Genomic DNA, 21,880 nt, shown 5'->3' on the forward strand with positions numbered 1-21,880 from the left:
GTCTGACCTATCACCCTCACCTTGTCCTCTTTCCACCTATCACATTTCCGACGCCCCTTCCCCCAAGTCCCTCCTCCCTATCTTTTATCTTAGCCTGCTGGACCAACTTTCCTCATTCCTGAAGAAGGGCTAATGCCCGAAACGTCGATTCTCCTGTTCCCTAGATGCTGCCTGACCTGCTGCGCTTTTCCAGCAACACGTTTCCATCTCTTTAGATCTTCAGACATGGCCACATGGTTGAAGCGCATATAGTGTACGAGCACAGTGTGTTGGAACACACTGCAGTTATGATATTGATGCAAATATATGGAAATCAGCTTCTCGTCACTCGCTAGTAAGATTCTTTCTCGATGTTCAAACTTTGGGTGTAAAGTCAAAACTTTTTTCTTGACATCGCAAAAATCATTTTCCCAATTGACTTAGCATTGCCCATATCATTCAGGGACTGGGAAACCTTAGCCCAAAGTGTCTAACTCACTGCTCTGTTAAGAAACTATCTGTTTGATAAGCTGCTCCCCATGCTGATGGAGCCAACTTGAGGGAAGAAATGTTTTGATAGAAGATTTGGAGAAAGCTAACTCTGGACAGTAAAGCAAAGTCCCAAAGCACTCCTCTCTGGAACAATGCATTCTAACCTGTCCCAGCCATAATGATGCCACTTATCTCCACATCCCCACCAAGTAACTGGCGCAATTCCAGAATGAAAAGGTTGTTAACTTTCTCTTTTGGTAATTGTTGCTCTCCTTCCATCACAGATGGAGAACTGCCAAATCTGGAATCGTCCCAAACTTAAAAGTACAGGTCCACAATCCTTTATCCGAAATCCTTGGGGCCAGTTGTTTTTTGGAATTTGGAATTTTTCAGATTTTGGAATTTCAGATAAAAGATTGTGCACCTGTACGGATGAGATGGAATACATTAATGTCAATGTATTGTGCAGGAAAACACCCCACATGCTTGTAGTTATGAAACAACCTGACTAAATTGCATCAAGGCATGCAGCAACAGACTGATTTTAGCGCGTACAATCTTTGATTCTTCTTATTGACAGCAGTTTTGTGATTCAGGTCACTAATGTAGTCGTAGGGACAAGCTGGAGTACTACCATTGAATGAGCTAAAATTCATTGACTCAACGAACCAGACACTGAATTTAATCTCCTGTGGAATGAAGATATGTGGTGGTGATAAATAATTCAGCACAGTGTTCTCCCGAAGGATTACGCTAGATTGAAGTACAAAGGTAAACATTGTTCCAAATCTCTGGCCAAAACACTTTAGCCCAGAAATTCCTGTCAAGTACAGATGATGCTAATGGCTCTTATCATTATGCATGCCAATTTGCACAGCAACTTATGGCAAGGGTAAACACAGGGTCCAAGTGAAAAACCCAAAATTGCAGGCAGAAACATCATTTAAGTTTCACAATAAAGCATCCCTCTGTCTGATGAAATGAATTAAATAACAAGAAAATCATGCACTTGCATGGACGACATGAAATAAATTAGCCACAAATACAGTTCAGTCAAGCATACTGTTGATAATTTACTGCTATGTGTTAATTATTAATAAGCATTCTGGGACTATTATTAAATATAATCTCACTTCTTTTCATTTCTGTTAAGCTTTAAAACAATAAATTTATTTTTTAAAATATATTTTTGTCTCTTTTCTCTCCATTCTCTTAACACAATGTTTCTTTTCCTCACTAGTTTCCTTCCTGTGTATGACTTGGCCACTGAATTCATGATTTGAACTCGCACTTCTTGGTTCAGATTGTCTGGTTCATTTCACAACCCTTCACTCTGATTGGACAGTTGCTTGTCCTGCTCGCTCAGGTTTCAGGTGCTCTGTAGAGGACGCTGCACTGTTCCAGCTCCCACTTCCAGCAACCTGTTCCACAAAATATTAAACAGGCAAGTACAAGTCTAAATTGCAGCATCATTCATTCAAGGGACCCTTAAGATTAGAATCTTAGTGTTATGATTTGGTTTGAAACAGCTGGAGAGAAATTAGTGGCAGGGAAAAGAGAAACGTTAATAACAATCTTCTTCCTTTCCTCTTCTCTAGCTTTTTTATGTTAAAATATACTTTATTCATAAAAGGAGTCTTATATATATATACACACACACACATACAGTCGGTTCTGCTGTAACACAGTAGTTCCGTTTTCATGCGACCCCGTGTTTTAAGATAATCACATAACAGCAGCACCATTTAAACTATTGGGGCCAGAATTGCTTTATAACCAGTACACACTTTAAAAGTTTGCATTTTAGAAACAGTATCCCCAATTCGTCAATCGGTTTATAGCGAATTCACATTAACAAAACACGCGTTATAGCAGAACGACCTGTATAGTCAACAGCATGAGCTTAGATTTGTTTCCATAGCTTTTCCTGGAACAGGTCACTAGCCTGTCACCAGGTGCTTTACCATGAGGGGTCCCACTTCCATAAAACATGGCTGACCACTCACATGTCTGGGAGTTCTGCAACTGGAAAATAGGTTTTCCATGATCAGTGAAGGCCCGCAGACTGGCAACCCCTGTAACAAAAGCAAATCATCCCAGTTTTTGGGTTATGTAAATCAAACCAAGTGTGCATAAATAATAGGTGTCTGCATCAGGCTTGTCTGAGCCACCAGAGATCTTTGTCTTAGTGCAAAAATCATGGGATTACATGAGTTTCTAGAAAATTGGTTCACCTCACTATGTAGACTGTAGTAGAAAATTATTTATGGAAAAGAATTTAAAAGGCTGAGGCTATTTTGGTCAGCAATGAAGGAATGGAAGGAAGCTTCAAGCACAGAAATACTGAACTGGCAGGCTTACATTTAAGCAGAGAGATACTGAACTGGTGGTTTCCCCTTTGCAGATTGAGGAGGGTAGGGTGTCAGAGGGTGAGAGGAAAACATATGGGTTGGTAGGGGTAGTGAGTGAGCATGTAGAAATACTGGCTCATTGGATGGAATCAGCCAGCAGATCAGAGCAAGCACATTTGGGTCTAATAGTCATTCTGGATCTGTACAATATGAACACTAGCACAGATATTCACCACAACTCAAAATTGTTATCAGAACTTTCTTTGGGAGATGAAAGATGAACATTTTGCCAATGTTAGGCTGCTCCGTGTAATGAGGGAAGGAATGGCCCTGTGTCTAATTTTTGTCAGTTTCAATCAACATCTGACTCTGACCTTTGGCAATCAAGCAGAGTGCTGGTGAAGAACAGTTTGTGCTTTGTAGTGGTCGAGCGTGAGAAGGAGAGTGTAGGAGTGATTTTGGAGATTCATCAAGCAAACTTTAAAACCTTGTTTTGTTTTTGAATTGAGCTGAAGCTTTGTGAATGTCCAAAGTATCAAATTTCTGAAACTAAATTTGAACATTCAGCTGAACTGTGAATCACTGTGTAAGTTGAAGTGGAGCACAGTTCTCCTAGTCAAGTTACCTCACTGTTTGATGCTTTCACTTACTCTTCTGTAAGTCACTGCTTGTGCTTATATTTTGTTTTCTTTAACCACATGGAGGAAGGTCTGTGCAATAGTACAAGCTGTGTCCTTGTGCAAATAAAGTGAGGGATGTAATGAGTAACTATGTGGGAAGAAGAACACCTTTCTTCCTGAAAGGTAAATAAAGGTAAAACATTTTTAAAAGTTGCTGTGAAAATTCATTTTAGCAAAATTTAGTGGGTTGGGCTCCATTTCTGTATCCTAAACACATAGTTAAAGACCAGCAGTGTCTTATAACTGAGATGCTCCTTTTAATTCTCTGCCTTCTTTCTGTTATTCACTTCTTTAAGTTGAAAATTAATTATTTGTTGTTTTAAAGGCTGAACCAAAGATCAAAGTAAGGCTTAGATCAATTCACAGGTCGGCGCAACATCGAGGGCTGACGGGCCTGTTCTGTGTTGAATTGTTCTATGTCCTATGTTCTAACTCAGTATCAGTCTTTCTATTAACTGTTCCTAAGAAATTTGTTGGCACATTTTGTCTTGTTTTAACTTTAACCCACATCAAGATCCAGAGATGTTACTGTTATGAGGAATCACATTCTCACCCACTAACTTTCTTAAGCATAGTTTACACACATCTCTACCCTATTTACTCCAATCCCTGGTTCCTCCCTTATTCCACGTAAGTGCCTCAGCTTATCTCTGTTGGTTGTATGAATCCTTTGTCAATTAAATTTGAGCAGCCACATCCATTCTGTACTGGATACAGGCCCAAAGCTCAAAACTGCTCATTGTTTGAATTAATCTGACAATCTTGACAGAGGTCTAAAGGATAATAAACATGAAAAATGTGACAAAATATACTCACGCAGAAGTGATAATAATCTGAATTTCTGGCTGAAATACATTGTTGAAGCAGTGATAAGTGACCTTTACTCTCTACCTAGCCATGTTATGTTTCTTGACATGGATACAGAATAATAAAGTGAGTGGTCCATTAACTGACCTCACCTTGGTGGAATCATGGGTTAATTATACCCTTAGACTAGGAGTAACTAATGATCATGTCAGTTCATGAGCTATCATGGAGTCGTCAGACAATTTGGTAATGAAGCTGAATCTGTAAAGTTCTAGGTGATATGCTCTCTTATAATTGCTTATGTATGGTTATGTTTAATAAAACGTGTCAATGTACATTTAGCTGAGGGTATTAAGTGGTAGGAGCAGTAACTTTATAGAACTGGAGAGAAGGGGTAAGAAGAAGCCTAAGCCCAGATACAGCCCAGCAAATATATAGTGCTATTGATGAAGGACAAGGCCAGCTTAGCAATCCAACTTCAGAAAAGCCCAGTGATGAGGGGAAACAAGAGAAAATGAATTTCAAGACTCACTAGGTGCTGAGCTGTGGAGAGGGAAAGCCTGCGCAAAGCTGACAATGTGTGGAGAAAAGAAAAACCCACATCAGGGGATGTGGCAAACTGCAAGAAGAGTCAATCAGCCTTAGTATGTAAATCATTACGTGAACAGAGGTCTTTACAGCTTGGGGAAGAATAGAAAACTTAAAGTCTGCAGCAGAATGTGAATGATACGCACTGCTGCTACTGAGCATGGTGGAGGGAGAGAATGTTTGAGGAAGCGGTGCCAATCAAACGGGTTTCGTTGTCATGGATTGTGTCAAGCTTCTTGAGTATTAGTTGTTGGAGTTGCACCTATCCAGACCAGTGGGTAGTATTCCATCGCACTCCTGACTTGTGCCTTGTAGATAGTGGTCAGGCTTTGGGGTGGTCAGGATCTGTCCTACCTGTCCATCTTCCTTCCCTCCTACCTGCTCCACCCTCTCCACCAACCTTTCACAATTACCTCCCATCTGCATCCACCTATTGCCTTCCCACCTACCTTCCCCCCCAGCCCCATTTCCACATTCCTGATGAAGGGCTTTTACCTGAAACACCAACTCTCCTGATCTCTGGATGCTGCCTGAACTGCTGTGCTTTTCCAGCGCCACACATTTTGACTTTGGGGAGTCAGGAGGTGAGCTAATTGTTGCAAAATTCCTAGTCTCTGATCTGATCTTGTCATCACAGTGTCTATGTGGCTAGTCTAGTTTAGGTTCTGGTCACTGGTAACAGGATGTTGGGAGTGGAGGATTCAGTGATGCTACTGAGCCTTAGAGACTAAAAAATAAATTATTACAGAAGATTTCCAAAAACCAGATGCAGAGATAGCCAATGTTTTCATGCATTTGACACAATGAAAAGATACCCAAAAGAGAGATTCGGAGTTCCCAGATTACTGTGAGCTTCCAATGTAAGATCAGCATTCATTGGTTACTGCTATTAGCTCACAGTAACCAATGAATGCTGATCTTACATTGGAAGAGTAAGCCCTTATTAACAATGGTGATCACCTGTACAATGATAATAATCTTTTGAAAATACATGAAACATCAAATGCAGGTCTTTAACCCTCAACAACTAGGAATTTTGCAACAATTAGCTCACCTCCTGACTCCCCAAAGTCAAAATGTGTGGCGCTGGAAAAGCACAGCAGCTATTAGCTCACAGTAACCAATGAATGCTGATCTTACATTGGAAGAGTAAGCCCTTATTAATAATGGTGATCACCTGTACAATGATGATAATCTTTTGAAAATACATGAAACATCAAATGCAGGTCTTTAACCCTCAACAGCTAACAATTCCAAACATTGAACAGAGATTAAGACTAGTAAGCAGGGGACTTATTCTATATTTCATATTATTGATCAGTTTTCCATCCAACCTACAAACCATAGTGTTACACAGGAACTTCTTGTGGACCCTGGCTCACCAGCCTATTTCCTTATTGACAATGATGTGCTTCAGCTTTCTGATGGAGATCCAGAGCTGTTCTTGCCTCAGCATCACCCTGAAACAAGTATGGAACTGATACCAGTGCCTATAGAAAGTCTCACACCTGCTTTACAAGTAATAAGGAGATCTTCAGTTCCTCGGTTCCAGATGGCCCTTTCTTCTTATTTTTGTCCACCAGATTTATCCCTGCCTCACAGTGAGTCACAAATAGACATGGAAGAGAATTTCAGTACAATAAGTTGTTATACCCCAAGTGAAGGACAGTTGCCTCTTCCATCCTTTTTTTTCCCAATGGTCTTCACTGCTGTACAGCCCAAGAACCATCCATTCTTAGAAGCTGCCATCCCACTCCAACCCCACCACCACCCCCCCTTGTTCCCCTTTTAAGACAGTAATAAAGGAGCTTGTCCCTTTTTACACATCCTCCTAGAGAGCTGGCAACATTGTTGGAGATTAATGCTTCTTCAAGCAAAAACGAATTGGAGAAAAGAAAAAGTCAGAGTAAATAGTTAAATGTTGATGATTAAAAAGAGCACTGAGAATGAACTTGGAGCTCTGAAGTAATAAATTAACTGTACCTCTACACTAAGAGTAGCTACTGAACACGTGCAGAAGAAAATATGGCCTAGCCATGGTGTCAACGTCAGATGAAATGCAAGTGAAGTCTGAGTGTAAAAGTTCCAGGAGATTTTCTTTTTTATCATCTCTCACATGTGGTTATTTTTGACAAAGTTGGTCAATGTTCAAATCGCTGAAAGAAAATCTGATCTTATTAAAACCTTGATGAATGTAAAATTGCAAATTTTATCTCTTTTAAAACCAAAATGATGTTTTTCTGTATAAGTATTTCATTGCAAGTACACCATTGGAAAGGCGATAATTTTTTAAAATCTTTCTCATCCCCTGACATATGTGTTATGGGACAGCAGTTAAAGCACAGCCATGACTTCTGATGAATGAATTGAAGTGAGAAAGTTCTGAGAGTGAATAGAGGATATTATTTAAGACTATATTGTGGGTTTCCTAACAGATATTAAGCCAAGTGAGAGACAATTTACTCCAAACAAACTCACCATTTGTGAATGACAGTTCTTTAAGGAGTTCCTCCTCTCGGGAAACATCCAGAGTGAATTCTGTGAAGGAAGGTTCTGCAGCTGGCTGGAATGTCTTCAGGGATTCAGTGGCCATTCGGATCCTAAAGCACAAGGAGTACAAAAGACAAATGAAAAACAATGTTCCTCAAGTCAAAGTTGATTATAAAACAAGGCACAGAGGTAATATTTTTCTTTTGTTCAAAATGTCTCCTAACAACTGGCCAATGGTTTTGCTTCATTGAAGATGTTGCTACATTTACACTGCAAGCTCCTTCCATGTTACAGATTCTACTTGTGATCAATCTTAGAACTCAACACAGAAAAATAACATTTCATTTCAAATTTACACTGATGCAATTTTATTAAAATATCTCCATGAATTGTTCAAATGTTATTAACACACAATCAGAATGATAACAGCACAATATTTAGATTTATTTCTCACTATCATAATAGACTGGTAGGCTGTCACCTAGGTAATTTTGAAGAGGTGAGAAAGGACATGGATGCATTAAAAAGGATTCAAATAGATTATAGACCCAATAGAATTCAGAGTTGTTAGGATTTCAGTAATATAGAACCCCTCCTGATATGCTGCCTTCCATGTCACCTCATCGCCTGGATAGCAGGCAGTAACCTTGAGAACAACATTGTCTTCAGTGTTCCTTTTAGTAAGGAATTGATATGTGGTGGTAATGGAGAGTGGATATCCCTGATCGGACAACAGATACTTAATGTAATAAGTTTGATAAGCAAAATCGCCTACTGATCGATTTTCTTACATTCTCAAAAGTAAAGAAGGCAAATAGCTTCTCTGTAGGAGGATACGTGTGGTAGCTCAGACAACTGAAAAGATAGGGAATGATCAGACAGAGGAGGATACACACTATAGTTACTGAGACAGGTAAAGTTATTTCTTACTGGTTGGAATGAGATCAAAGAGAAAATGGAGGCTGGGGAGAATGGGCCAACCACATACCAGAACATAGAAAGTAGTACTGGTTTGGGTCCTTTTCCTCCATGATAGACAATGTTAGTTGAGTATGGTGCCATTGTAACATTAACATACCAACCATGCCTCATGTTACAAATCAAGTTTTAGTTCTTGAAATTTCACTTTATGCTTCGAAACATAGAGAAGCTACAAAATCAAGTCAAGCCATCTGGCCAAGCAATCTGTGTCAGAAGTTCTATCAATGTGAGCATTAGAGTTTGATAATCTTGAAATGGGAGATTCTGTGGAAACTCTCCTAAAAGTGGCCATTGGAATGGCTCAAACCAATGTCCCATCTATTTTCACCTGCTTGATTTCCGTTCTGTAAAGTGTATAACAGTAGTTAAGTGGCAGTAGTTCTCTGTTTTATAATTCTGGAAGTGGTAATGATGAATTATATTGAGCTGTATCCAATTTGATGAGGTCACACAGGCTTTGGGCAGAGAAAGAGTTAATCTTGCATGTGATCTCAATAGAGATAGAGATGATATATGTGACTCCTGATTACGTGTTTTAATTATGTCTAACTAGTCAATATGGAGTGTGCCTACTGCTACCATGAAACAAATGACCTTGTTTCGTAAGATGAGTACCTCTTATTAACGCTCTATAGTGGTCTCTGATAATTAGAGAGGCCCCTAGACTCTGCCAAAGAAGGAGGATTGAGTGCTGCAAATTACCACATCCAGAAGCCATCGTGGTTTGTAACAAAAGGTTACAACATTCTACATCCCCAACAATATATTTCCAAATTAGAGGGTTTGGGGTTTCAGGTAAAGAGACCTATTCACATGTTGTAATGAAAGTCACCGAACAAGAATATATCAGTTACCCAATGAACAGTGAGACAACTATGGGCGTTCTACAGAAAATTAGGCATTAATTTTACTGTCAGAACAATCCAAAAATATGAATGTTATCTATTATCTTCATCATTTGGACAGTGAACAAATTTCAATGGAAATGAAAACTGGCTAATTCTATAATGGGAGAGTGATCGACTTAATCAGTTCACTTCCCAAGCAGTGAAGGTGAAAATAACTTCTCTGTTTATTATCTGTTAATTTTAGAATGTTAAAAGAATTAAACTAGAAGGTCCTTCAACCTTTTTGAAAGTTTAGGAAAGGCTTAATGACAGATGGCATTGTTATAAACAGCCTAGGTAGAAAAATGTAAAACCTTTTACAAGCAGCTGGAATGATAGTTTTATGGTAGACAAGGTGATAAAAGGAGATAAAGTCAAGATATGCAAATAAGCAATGATCTCATTTATAGGTTGAACAGGCTCAAGAAGATGAATGGACTACTTCTTTTCTCTACTTTTATGTTCCAAATTTTACTATATGTCCCTGAACAAAATATTAAGAAGGACTGTAGTGATTGTAGAAAGGTCAGCCAGATGGATTACATAGAATATGAATTGCCTGATTGGGACTGTAAATCTGGCTGATAGATAAGAAGGATGAGTGTCAGAGATACTGTCAAGGACTGTTCGTGTGTAAATAAAGGGTGACTTGGAGATGGAATACTAGCCTCTGTGGAATTATTTCAAGAAAAAGTAATAAAATGAGTTTGTGTTTTACTGGTAAGGTGTTTGTGAAATACCCCACTCCAAATTTATTGGAGTTGCACTGGAACTGAAATAATATTTCAGGTAACTGGGACTGTATAGAAATCAAGCAATGTCTAGCAGACATTTTGAAATATGTGTGAGATGGGTTGATGTGATGTATAGTAGCTGATTACTGTTAGTGATGTTACTGTTAGCTGGTATTACTCATTTCTAATTCTACACAAAAAGTTGTTTCTATAACAAATGTCGCACAAAGGGCTGTAGTCTGATTTCCTACTTTAAAATTATTATAAAGATGGACTGAGCTAAATCAGTTTAACAAGGCAACATTTGTAAATTTCAATTCAGTTTCACTGAGCATAAACTGAATCAAATGTTTCTGTTTCTCTGCTTCAAGCAATTTAAACATTTTATAGCAATTCTTAAGATAACTGTAATTCGATAGTGCAAAATAAACCCACAGTACCAGATCAATCATTTCTGCTGCTGGACATGTTGGCTGATGAATATCAGCCAGGACACTGAAAGCATGGGCCTGAATGAAAGCTGTCAGAGCAGAGGTGATCTGAGTATGAATATAAAAGGGGAGAAGGCCCAAAGCATGTCTGGATTGAGCAAAAGGAGCAGAATATGGTCAGAAAATCCAAAAGCAAATGAAATCAAGCATCACAAGACAGAGGTAGGTGAGTGGTTGGTGAATACCACTTTTATTTTCTCGCTCCCTAAGTCTAGCCAATGAATTAAACCATGCAATTTAGCTTTGGTCTGATGAATTGAGGCATGGCATAGTACCTCAATCCTGTTAAATGCACACCCAGAATGCTTTTTATGTCCAAACCCACCACATGTGCAAGGCCGAACCATCAAACTGGAAAATCTCAAGCTGTGGATTTTGAAATTCCAGCAGCAGTGAGCATTAATGTTGTACTTCTTCAAGGCTGTGAGCTCCCCTGATAGCACAGTTCAGGAGGCAAACACCAATACTCCTGCTAAGCTGCATTGCTGCAGAAACCTTCTCACAGACCAATCACAAGTTGACACCTTTAAGTTGTTACGCACGTGCTGCTTTGCAGAAAATGGAAACAGCCCATGCATTTGAATAGACTATGGACAGTCTAAATAAATGAGACGGCACATTAGTGGTCACCCTTCAGTTTAAGAATGTACAGACAGCAAAACTTGGGAGACTGCTAGATGGGCAAGGAGGCGTGGTAGGTGGGACAGATGTACCCTGCTTGCATCTCAATCCCTCACCAATATTCAGAATACCGATGGGAGCAATGGTTCCTCGTAGCACCATCAATGGTTCAGCTATCCAGAGTGAATTAAAGTCAGAAAAGTAAAGGTAATAAATTATTCTACAGATTGGGGAACAGACAGAGGTTTCTGCAACCATATACATAACTCCAGAATACAGCATGGCTTCCTTAGTGCCAGAGTCAAGAATGTAACTGAGTGACTGACTGCAAAACATAGTCTGCAGCTGTGCCCATATCAGTGCCAATAGCATTGGCAGAAAGAGGGGTGTTGTTCTGCAGGCAGATTTTACGGAGCAAAGCAAGGAATTTATAAAGGAAAGGACTTCAACAATAGCAACTTCTGGACTTCTCTCAATGTTACATATCAATGAATTCAGAAGTAGAAAGATATTGGAGATGAACATGTTGGAAAGATGGTGCAGGAGATGCTTTAGGATTATAACCAATTTTGGGGGATCTGTTCAAGCTGGACAGGTTGTTCTTCAATGATATTAGGACTAGTATCATGGTTTGCTTGTGCCAGTGTCAAGCTTTACAGGGGGATACAAATTAGAGTTAGAACAACATTTAAAATAGAATGTATAAATTTGGTATCCAAGCACTGGAGGCAGAGAATACAGCATCTAGAAAATTCAAGTGGTTCAGGAATTAGTAAGATATACATCAGTGAGGTCGAGTGAAGAAGGCAGGTGGACTGCAAATATAGACAGATACTGGAAGAAAGATGTCATTGTGTTTTCTGAAACATGGCATAAAGATGGCAGCACTCCTCCTAATAGAACTTTCCAACTGATTACAGAGCTTTCCTTCAGAGTAGAGAGAGGAAGTGGGGAGGAATCACAATATTAGTTAAAGAAACAATCGCAGCTGTATGAACGTGGGATAATATGGTAGATTGTGATCATCAAATATGGCTAGCTGGGCTGAACTGATAAAGAATAAACTACACGATAAAGGCAGTCACACTGCTGGGAGAGTACTGTAAACTTGTCTGGGAACATAAACACTTCAAACTCATGAGCGCATGTTTGATTGATAGCTCTGGCTGTCTATCTCTGCTCTCAGTTTCATAATGTTTATTTACACATGGTTAACTTGCAAGTGCTTTGCAGTTTCAGCTACTGATACTTTAAAGGATCCAAATGGTTATTTGGGCTGTAGTAGGAAGGGTTTTAAGTTTTTGGATGGAGTTGACACTCACTTTAAGGTCCGTTCCTTCTACATAAAGTATGTGTGGGTGAATGGGCATGGAAATGCCAGAGCTCAGCATAAAAATCTCTGAGGGATCACAGAACAGGAGGTGAGTACAGACATACAATGGTATTGCACCATGGTGGGACATGAGATTTGTTTGAGGGGATGAGGGGGGTGCGTGTCTTGACTTGGGGGTCAGTGAGGAGAATCTTTAGAACTCACATTTTCAAAGCTTCCCTAAAGTAGACAATGAATGATGACATCTCTGCTAGGCAATGAACCACAAGCTTTATAAAGCTGGCCCAACTCTACAAAAGTAGGTGAAGCCTATCTTCAGAATGGAATTGGCTAGTGTAGAGTAACAGTGTTGGCTGGTAACAGTTAAAATACCCTGTTGGAAATCTGAAAACCTCAGCATGGACTCAGAAACTTGGAATTGAGTTTGGCCTCCCATTAAAGGATTCCAATGTCATCCTGACATGGTGACAGTTAAGATAATTGGTGTAAAGGGTGTAAAGTGTAACTGTCTATCTTTTAACCTCTCCTCATTTCCAAGGGCTGGGCCATGGACTTCCAACTGATTTCTCCACACTAACAGGAAAGAACAGCAGTGGGTTACCATTGCCTTCAGCTGGATGATAGACCAGGAAATTCCCTCCATCTTTAGACATCTTGGAAGGATTTACAAGCTTAAACTCAACTTGCTGGCCCTGTCATAAATGCACCTTGCACAGCCACCAAATCCTGCAAGGCACTTGAACCTAAAGTTTCTGACCCAGATGCTAGCACAGTGCCATAAGATCTCTATATAGAAACCTTATATAGTGGCAAACCAAATGCATCTCTTCTACATGAATATTGGCCTCTAGTGTCTGCCAACTCATTGCAGCCATTATGGCACCTCTCTGATAAACTTGCAGGCCACTCACAAAGCTTAGACTCGCACTGCAGCGGGCACCACCAACCAGCAAGGAAGGGCTGCAACAGTCAGGCACAGAATCAATGGGGCAAAAGGACTCTTCTATGCTGTATGGTTCTGTGACCCAGATCACAGATTGGACCAGTCCGCATCTCAGAGCTGCTCACTTTCTCTCTTAGCACTCATTCACTTAGCCCCCACCTAAATTTGAGCAGCAAACAATGTCCTGCATTGTGATTCCATGCCATGCCAGGACCACTAGCATGTTGTTACCCTAGCCAGTACTGCCATTTTGAGGTGCTGTTTTGTGCAGACACACAGACAGATTGCTGGTCAGTAGGATCCTGCTGGAAGAGGACATCTTACTATATAGTGCACCGAGCTGTCATTCTAACCCCCATAGCATGTACCAGCTCCCCATGCAGCAAACAAACATATTAAAGCAACCAAATGGCCATATCCAGTCAAGAAAAGACCACTGTCAGTCAGAGAGTCTGACTACCATCAGTCCAGGGATGTTAGCATGGTCAGTCATCCACTTGGGATGTTCATGGTCAGTACAAGTGTCCCGTACAGTCTGGGGTATGGTCATTAATCAATCCTATAGGACCAGCACCAATATCAGGGCAATCGTGTATTGTCAGTCATGGACCTGCAAACAAAGCAGCTGGGATCTGCTCACTCAAGTCAGTCAGAGACCTAGGATAAATACAATTCTAATCAGGAGGAAGGATGGGCTCCTGTGGGCAGCAAGGAGATCACTGCCTGATGGGGTGGGGGATTCAAGCTGGGGTGGAAAGCAGAGGCACTTGTAAAGTGGGGGATAAGATTTACAATGGGGAAAATGCTAAAAGTCTCCCAGAAATAATGGAAAACCTAGTGAGTAATGTACATGGGGCTCTATAAGACATTAACTGTAGAAAAGGAAATTATATTGGACAAACTAATGAAAGTTAAAATCAATAAACAAATTCTCAACCTGATGATATGTGGAATAGCATTAAAAGGCATGGCAGGCCAAGACAGGGGGAGGATTAGGCAGGGAGTGTCAGGGGCAGGGAGGACATTTCGTGGTGAAGTTCAATGTGGTGGCTGTCCACAAGAGGGGAGCATTGAGTAGAAATGGACTGCTAGGGTACTGCAAGGTAACAGGGGACGTGGAGGCTTTGTGGATGGGGGTGGTATTTGGTAACCAAGTGGGGCCTGGTGCAGACAATGCCCACTGTGAGCTGTATTCCATACCATCACTCACCTTGAAATACCTACTAGAAAATAGCTCAAATATGACACAAGGTGAGCGAAGTCAGTGTCAGTTTGATGGGAGAAGGTATGGGATCCGGGCGCTTTCTGGATGCTACGACATTGTCGCAAGTAGCTGTTTGCAAAGCGTAGCTAGTTAATTTGCAGTTGTTTCATCGGCCATTTGCTGTCATGCAGAGTGGGTCAGATATTAGTCAAAGGCAATTTGAACTTGGGCATCTCAATAATGCTGAAGTGAGCAGCAATGACATTACAAAAGGCCAACATCGGCTGAAGGGGAAATTGCTATTTGCCCATCTTCCAAGCAGTCTGTGTTAGCCTCATAAAATCTAAAATAAAAAGCTAGCCCAATGGCATCCATGTAAGCACTGTTAATTATTGTAAAAAAAAACTGGTTCATGGATGAGCCTTTGGAAAATCTGCCATCCTTATCTGATCTGTCCTACATGTGATTCCAGAGCCACACCAATGTGGGTGACCTTTAACTGCTCTCTCAGCAATTAGCATTAGACAATAAATACTGACCTAGCCAGTGACAGCCACATCCAGTAAATGAACAAAACAAAAGAACATTGATTGATCATCTGTTACGTAATGTTAATGAAGATTTGTACTAAACAGTGTGTGAAGATGAGTGTTTGATGTGGCTCTTGGATATGAAGGGTGTTGGAGTACTGCCTTCATGATGACATTGGGTGGTCACTCAGCCAACTCCACCAAGTTGCTGCACGTGTTGAATGGAGGTGAATAATGGAGACATGTTCCTTGCCAACCACATTCAGCTTGTCTCACTCTGTGGTGAAGTGCACTCAGCTTCCATCAGCACAGCATGACACCAGTGAACCTTCAGAGGTCAAAAAACACTTCTGTTCCCATTCTGGGTCAATTCCACTGAGAATTGTGAGCCTGGCTGTGGTTGGGATACTGGTCGCTGTGGCTGCTTATTGAAGAAGGCAAGGGCAGGTGAGGGGCAGTGGGGGACCAGGCCCGATAGCAGGTCCAGGAACAGCAGCGGGCTACTTGGGAGGATAAGGAGTGTCCAGCCTGGGGACAGGTTGCTGTTGCTGGGCTCCTCAGGCTGGGGGTCAGGTGGAGAGAGGAGGTATTGTGGGGGTGGGGAAGGGGTGCAGGAGGACCAGAGGTTTCTAGCCCTCCATTTCCAGTGAATGAACGAGGTGCTGTGGGCTCAACTGTCTCTGACTGTGCCCATTTTCTATGAATTGTTCCCATTATAACGACTTGTGCCCCATTTTCCTTTAAAGATCCAAGTGAAAGAAAGGAATACCTCCAGCAGTACGTCTATTGAAGTCGATATGTACAGCATTGACCTCACCAGGAAACTCCCAAAACAGTGATAATGACCTCTTTTAGAAAGAGCTGGCATTTCATGGCCCTGTGCTGGATGCAGCGAAGAGTCACTACGTTGCATTAGTTAAATTTTGGAGACTTCACTTCATGTCTCCAAACCTTGACCATCTTCACATCCTCCACACACATTTACCGGATTTTGTGTCATCTGCAAATTGGAAATCCGCATATCTAAATTATTGTAATTGTCTTTAAAGTTGTGTCTCAATCACTGATACTTACAACCCACCAGTCACAGCCTGCCAACCTGAACATGAATCAATTATTCCTCTGTTTTCTGTCCATTAAACAGCTCTGAATCCATGCCAGTACATTTCCCCTCATCCTATGTGTTTAAGTTTGTTTACTCTTAATGCAGAAACCTATCAAAACATTCCTGAAAATTTAAATTAATTACATCCACCAGTTCCTCCCGTGTCAGAGATACATCATTATGAAAAAAGTGCTTTGCGAGATGACAGAGCTACCCATTCTCTGAAATTCAGCAATTATATTGTGGATTTATCAAAAGTAATGGGCAATAGGTGCTACCTGGAGAATGTAGAAAGCCATTTAGTTTTGGAGCAGAGATACAATTTTATGCACCCACCTAATGTGCAGTTGCTTTGCTGTCTGCACAAAGCAAGATTGGTCTGTTTCCTTCAGTACTTCTTGGGCATATCCGACCAGGCCACTGTTTTCCAGCATCCCCTGATATTCATCCATTTGGTTTTGTAATTTCTCCAGTTTTGATGAACGACTGTCCTCGATTGACTTGATGAATTTCATTTTGCGTTGTTCCAGGATGGCACACAGTCCATCAATCAAATCAGTGGCTTCTCTTTTTGCCTTTTCTCCATTGCTCTACAAAGAATTAACCAAATGAAAAGAATGGCTTTTAATCCAAAGTTTCATTCAATTCACTCCAGTTGGGTGATCTAATGTAATAAATTTAAATACTAATTGTCAGGGAGTAATAGTGACCAGAGCCAGGACAGAAAATTAAACTTTTGATTTTAAAAACTTATGTTCCCATGATTTGTGTGCAGTAGTGTCACAATTTTACACTCACACAAGTTAGCCTTTTGTTTACTTTGAAAGCCAAGAGTGCAATGTCTTGCCAGGATTAAAGCAGTGCTCATTACATATTTCTTCCCCAATTAACTGAATCAATCAGAGGCTTAATGAGTGTGTGGAATTTACTGTCACCTCCACCCCTGTTAATATATTTCAAAATGCCATTGAAACCTGTACGACTCACTTTAGAAACAAAGCAATTTCTCGTTTGCTTTATGAGCTTATTAACCAGTTGTATACCAAAATATTTTCTGACATAGAGTCATAGAGATGTACAGCATGGAAACAGACCCTTCAGTCCAACCCGTCCATCATGCCGACCAGATATCCCAACCCAATCTAGTCCCACCTGCCAGCACCCGGCCTATATCCCTCCAAACCCTTCCTATTCATATACCCATCCAAATGCCTTTTAAATATTGCAATTGTACAAGCATCCACCACTTCCTCTGGCAGCTCATTCTATACATGTACCACCCTCTGTGTGAAAAAGCTGCCCCTTAGGTCTTTTTTATATCTTTCCCCTCTCAACCTAAACCTATGCCCTCTAGTTCTGGACTCCCGAACCCCAGGGAAAAGACATTGTCTGTTTATCCTATCAATGCCCCTCATAATTTTGTAAACCTCTATAAGGTCACCCCTCAGCCTCTGACGCTCAGGGGAAAACAGCCCCAGCCTGTTCAGCCTCTCCCTAGCTCAAATCCTCCAACCCTGGCAACACCCTTATAAATCTTTTCTGAATTCTTTCAAGTTTCACACCATCTTTCCAATAGGAAGGAGACCAGAATTGCCAAAATGCAGCACCTCGCAATTATCTGAATTAAACTCCATCTGCCACTTCTCAGCCCATTGGCCCATCTGGTCAAGATCCTGTTGTAATCTGAGGTAACCTTCTTCGCTTTAATTTTGGTGTCATCTGCAAACTTACTAACTGTACCTCTTATGCTGGCATCCAAACACTGGAGAGCATTGTGCTGGTTCACATGAAGCATGTTAAAGTTGGTTAGGTTATTTTAATTATTGACAATGATGTGTACCCAAGCAAAGTTGAGTTAGCCAGCCATTATCTCACCCCACCTGGCACTCCTTTCCAATGCCTTCACAGATTTCCTCAACTATATTTCAGCAGGATTGCCACCTTGGCCACTCAATAAGGTACGTAATTGGACAAAGGCAGTAAATGTTTGTGCCTGAATGCTGCAGTTAGAGGTCTAAAATGACACAGGTACTGATTTGCATACTTAACAGCTTCAGGCTCAAAACAAGGTAGCAGGTGCCTCAGTCATTTAAATCTCCACCTAAAAACACGTGGACCTTGTGCAGCATTAGGGTGGCTGACGTGCCCCTCCCATCCCAATATCCCATTACCGGCCTCGAGTTAGTCAAGTCAGAAGTAAGCAGTCAGCATTTTAAAATTTTCCCATCAGTGTTATTAATATTTATTCATTATTATTCAGACATAGAAAACTGTTTAGAGTAAGATTATTAAAACTGGCAGATGCATCATGTTCTTCTTGAAAAGAGTTTGAAAATGAAGAGTTTGCACTTTTAGCTTGCATTTTGGTGGAAGAGAGCATAGACCTTACGCTGATGTGTTTACTGTTTTATGAATTACGTGCAGCACTATGTTAAACAATTTTATCTATTTAAAGTTTAACAATTGGTTTTATATAAGAATCATCAATTTTAATTAATTAAATACAAAAGTATCAATTTATGTTAATTTCATATTCCAGTTTGTCAAAGTGATCGATTAAAGTAAAGCCAATGTCTTAAACCTAAGCACTTTTCAGAGCAAGTGATTCCTTAAACAAAGCAAGCTCCAGCTCAGTCCTCTTTGTTTATAATGCTTTCAGGCCCTTCAAAATTGGATCATGCATACTTTAACTAGTAAAACAATCGGATATGAGACATAGGCTGTCATCACATATTAAATGGTTCACTACCTAAAAGGTTCTCTCCTCGTGACAGAGCTTCGGTGTTGATTTTCTTTAATTAAAAAAAATCAATTAAATTGAAAATGATAATTAATCATCAAAGCAAACACAGACTGGCTTAGCTGATCTTTGTTTTTATTTATGGGATGTGGGTGTCACTGGTATGGCCAGTATTTATTGCCCACATCGCAAATTGCCCTTGAACCACATTGCTGTGAATCCTGAATTGCAGACATGCCAGACTGGGTAAAGACAGAAGACTTCCTTCCTTAAACAACCATATTGCTTCTTATGCTAACCAACAATTGTTGTCATGGTCACCATTAATGAGACAAGGTTTTAATTCCAAATGTTTCAAATGTGGTGGGATTATTATCCTGCGCTTATTTTAAAAAAACGTCTTAGTTCAACTTGAATTAACTGCAATGTCAGTGGAGAGGGGAAAACAGAAAGCAGAAAGTTAAATGCAAGGCAGTTGCTGTTGACAGTTCTGAGAGCAGAGCTCTGTGCAAGGTAACGTAGAATTATCCATCCCTTTGGTATGTGTTCCAAGTCAAATTAAACAAGAACATGAAAACCACAGGAAAATTGATTCATTGCCAATATTTTTGTCAATCAGAGCAGAGCACATATGGAAACTTGGACTGTAAGGTCACAGAGTCATAGAAATCTACAACACAGGAAAAAGGCCCTTTGGCCCATCGAACTTGCACTGGTTAAAACAAACAACCACTCAACTATTCCAATCCCATTTTCCAGCACTTGGCCCATAGCCTTGGCATAGCAAATGCACATCTAAATATTTCCTAGATGTTACAAGAGTTTCTCCCTCTACCACCCCTTCAGGCAGTGAGCTCCAGATTCCCACCACTCTCTGGATGATTGAATTTTTCTTCACTTGACAACTACTTTGACAGCTGCTGTCAAAGTGTTAAACACATAACCTAAGCTTCTTGTCAGGGTGCTGGGAGGTTTGAGTGCCAGTTAAGTAGATGCCAGATGGATACAGTGTCAGCTGGGGTGGGGGTAGGATGCCAATGGGTAAATGGCAAGGAGGCTTGTTAAGTGGTATGGGTAGGTCAAGATAATTAGGAGAAATTGTGGTTGGCAAGGGGTGAGGAAGCTGGTGTTTCTCTAGGAAGGATGTTGTTACTCTTCCAAGGGTTCAGTAAAGACTTACAAGGATGTTGCCAGGGATGGAGTGTTTGAGCCATAGGAAGAGGCTGGATAGCCTGAGGCTTTTTTTCCCTGGAACGTCAGATGCTGAGGGATGACTTTACAGAGGTTTATAAAATTATAAGGGGCATGGATAGGATAACATAGACAAGAGTAGTGGAGTCCAAAATTAAAGCCATACGTTTAAGCTGAGAGGGGAAACATTTAAAAGGGACCTGAGGGGCAACTTTTTCACACAGACCATGGTGTGTGTATGGAACGAGCCACCAGAAGAAGTGGTGGGGACTGGTACAATTACAGTCAGCTCTTCTTTAATGTGGTAGTTCCATTCTTGTGCAATCCTGTGTTATAAGAAAATGATTTAATAGCAACACTATTTAAACGAATGGGGCCGGAATTACGTTATAACCAATATACGCTTTAAAACTTTGCGCTTTAGAAACAGTGTCACTAACTCATCAAACATGTTATAGTAAATTTGTGTTATCGAAATGCACATTATAGCAGAATGACCTCTACAACTTTTAAAAGGCATCTGGATGGGTGCATAAATAGGAAGGGTTTAGATGGATATGTGCCAAATGCTGATAAATGGGACTAGGTCAGTTGAGGATACTGGTCCACTTGGATGTGTTTGACTGAAGGGTCTGTTCCATGCTCTATGACTCTATGAATGTCCTCTAAACCTCCTGCCCCTCATCTTAAATCTATGCCTCCTAGTCCTAAGGGAAGAGTACTAAACTGGGGCAAGGCCAATTATATCAAAATTAGGCAGGAGTTCGGAAATGTGGATTGGACACAGCTATTTGAAGGGAAGTCCATATTTAAGATGTGGAAGGCTTTCAAAGCTAGGTTAAAGATAGTACAGGATAGGCATGTCCCGTTGAAGGCAAAGGATAGGAAGGGCAAGATTCGTGAACCGTGGATGACAGGAGAAATTGTACAACTAGCAAAGAGGAAAAGGGAAGCATACATAAGGTCTAGGCAGCTAAAAACAGAACAGGCCCTGGAAGAATATCGGAAGAGTAGGACAAGTCTTAAACGAGAAATCAAGAGGGCTAAAAGGGGTCATGAAATAGCTTCAGCGAGCAGAATTAAGGAGAATCCCAAAGCATTGTATTCTTATATAAGAAGCAAGCGGGTAACTAGATAAAGAATTGGTCCACTAAAGGATAATGAAGGAAGGCTGTGTGTCGAACCTGAGAGAGTGGGTGAGATTCTGAATGATTACTTTGCATCAGTGTTCACTGAGGAGAGGAACATGATGAATGTTGAGATTAGAGATAGAAGTTTGGTTACTCTGGATCACGTTGGCATAAGTAGGGAAGATGTGTTGGGTAGGCTAGAGGTTATTATGGTGGACAAATCTCAGGTTGCTGAGAGAAGTGAGAGAGGAAATAGCTAGGGCCCTGACAGATATCTTTGTGGCATTCTTAAATACAGGTGAGGTGCCGGAGGACTGGAGGGTTGCTCATGTTGTCCCCCTGTACAAGAAAGGCAGTAGGGATATTCTGGGTAACTATAGACAAGTGAACCTGACGTCGGTGGTGGGAAAGTTGCTGGAGAAGCTACTGAGGGATAGGATCTATTTATATTTAGAAAAGAATGGGCTTATCAGTAATAGGCAACATGGTTTTGTGTGGGGGAGATCGTGCCTTACCAACTTAATAGAGTTCTTCAAGGAAGTGACCAAGTTGATAGATGAAGGAAGGGCTGTTGATGTCATATACATGGACTTTAGTAAGGCA

General features: G+C 40.7%; 1 protein-coding gene across 17 annotated transcripts in view; it reads right to left on the minus strand.

Moving 5' to 3' along the window:
• The window catches only part of trim36 (tripartite motif containing 36), a 153,332-nt gene that overhangs the window by 30,185 nt on the left and 101,267 nt on the right, over positions 1–21,880 (minus strand). For 13 of the 17 annotated variants that reach the window (XM_043711000.1, XM_043711002.1, XM_043710899.1 and 10 more), the window contains 3 exons: positions 16,553–16,806; positions 7,376–7,497; positions 2,478–2,546 (listed from right to left, as the gene is read on the minus strand). In XM_043711000.1, the coding sequence (XP_043566935.1) occupies positions 2,478–2,546; positions 7,376–7,497; positions 16,553–16,806 (445 nt within the window). The remainder of the gene's footprint in view (positions 1–2,477; positions 2,547–7,375; positions 7,498–16,552; positions 16,807–21,880) is intronic. The other 4 variants (XM_043710991.1, XM_043710984.1, XM_043710975.1 and 1 more) reach the window with 1 other exon arrangement.

The sequence above is a fragment of the Chiloscyllium plagiosum genome, chromosome 2 (genome assembly GCF_004010195.1).
Source record: "Chiloscyllium plagiosum isolate BGI_BamShark_2017 chromosome 2, ASM401019v2, whole genome shotgun sequence".
In the NCBI taxonomy this organism is placed as follows: Eukaryota; Metazoa; Chordata; class Chondrichthyes; order Orectolobiformes; family Hemiscylliidae; genus Chiloscyllium; species Chiloscyllium plagiosum.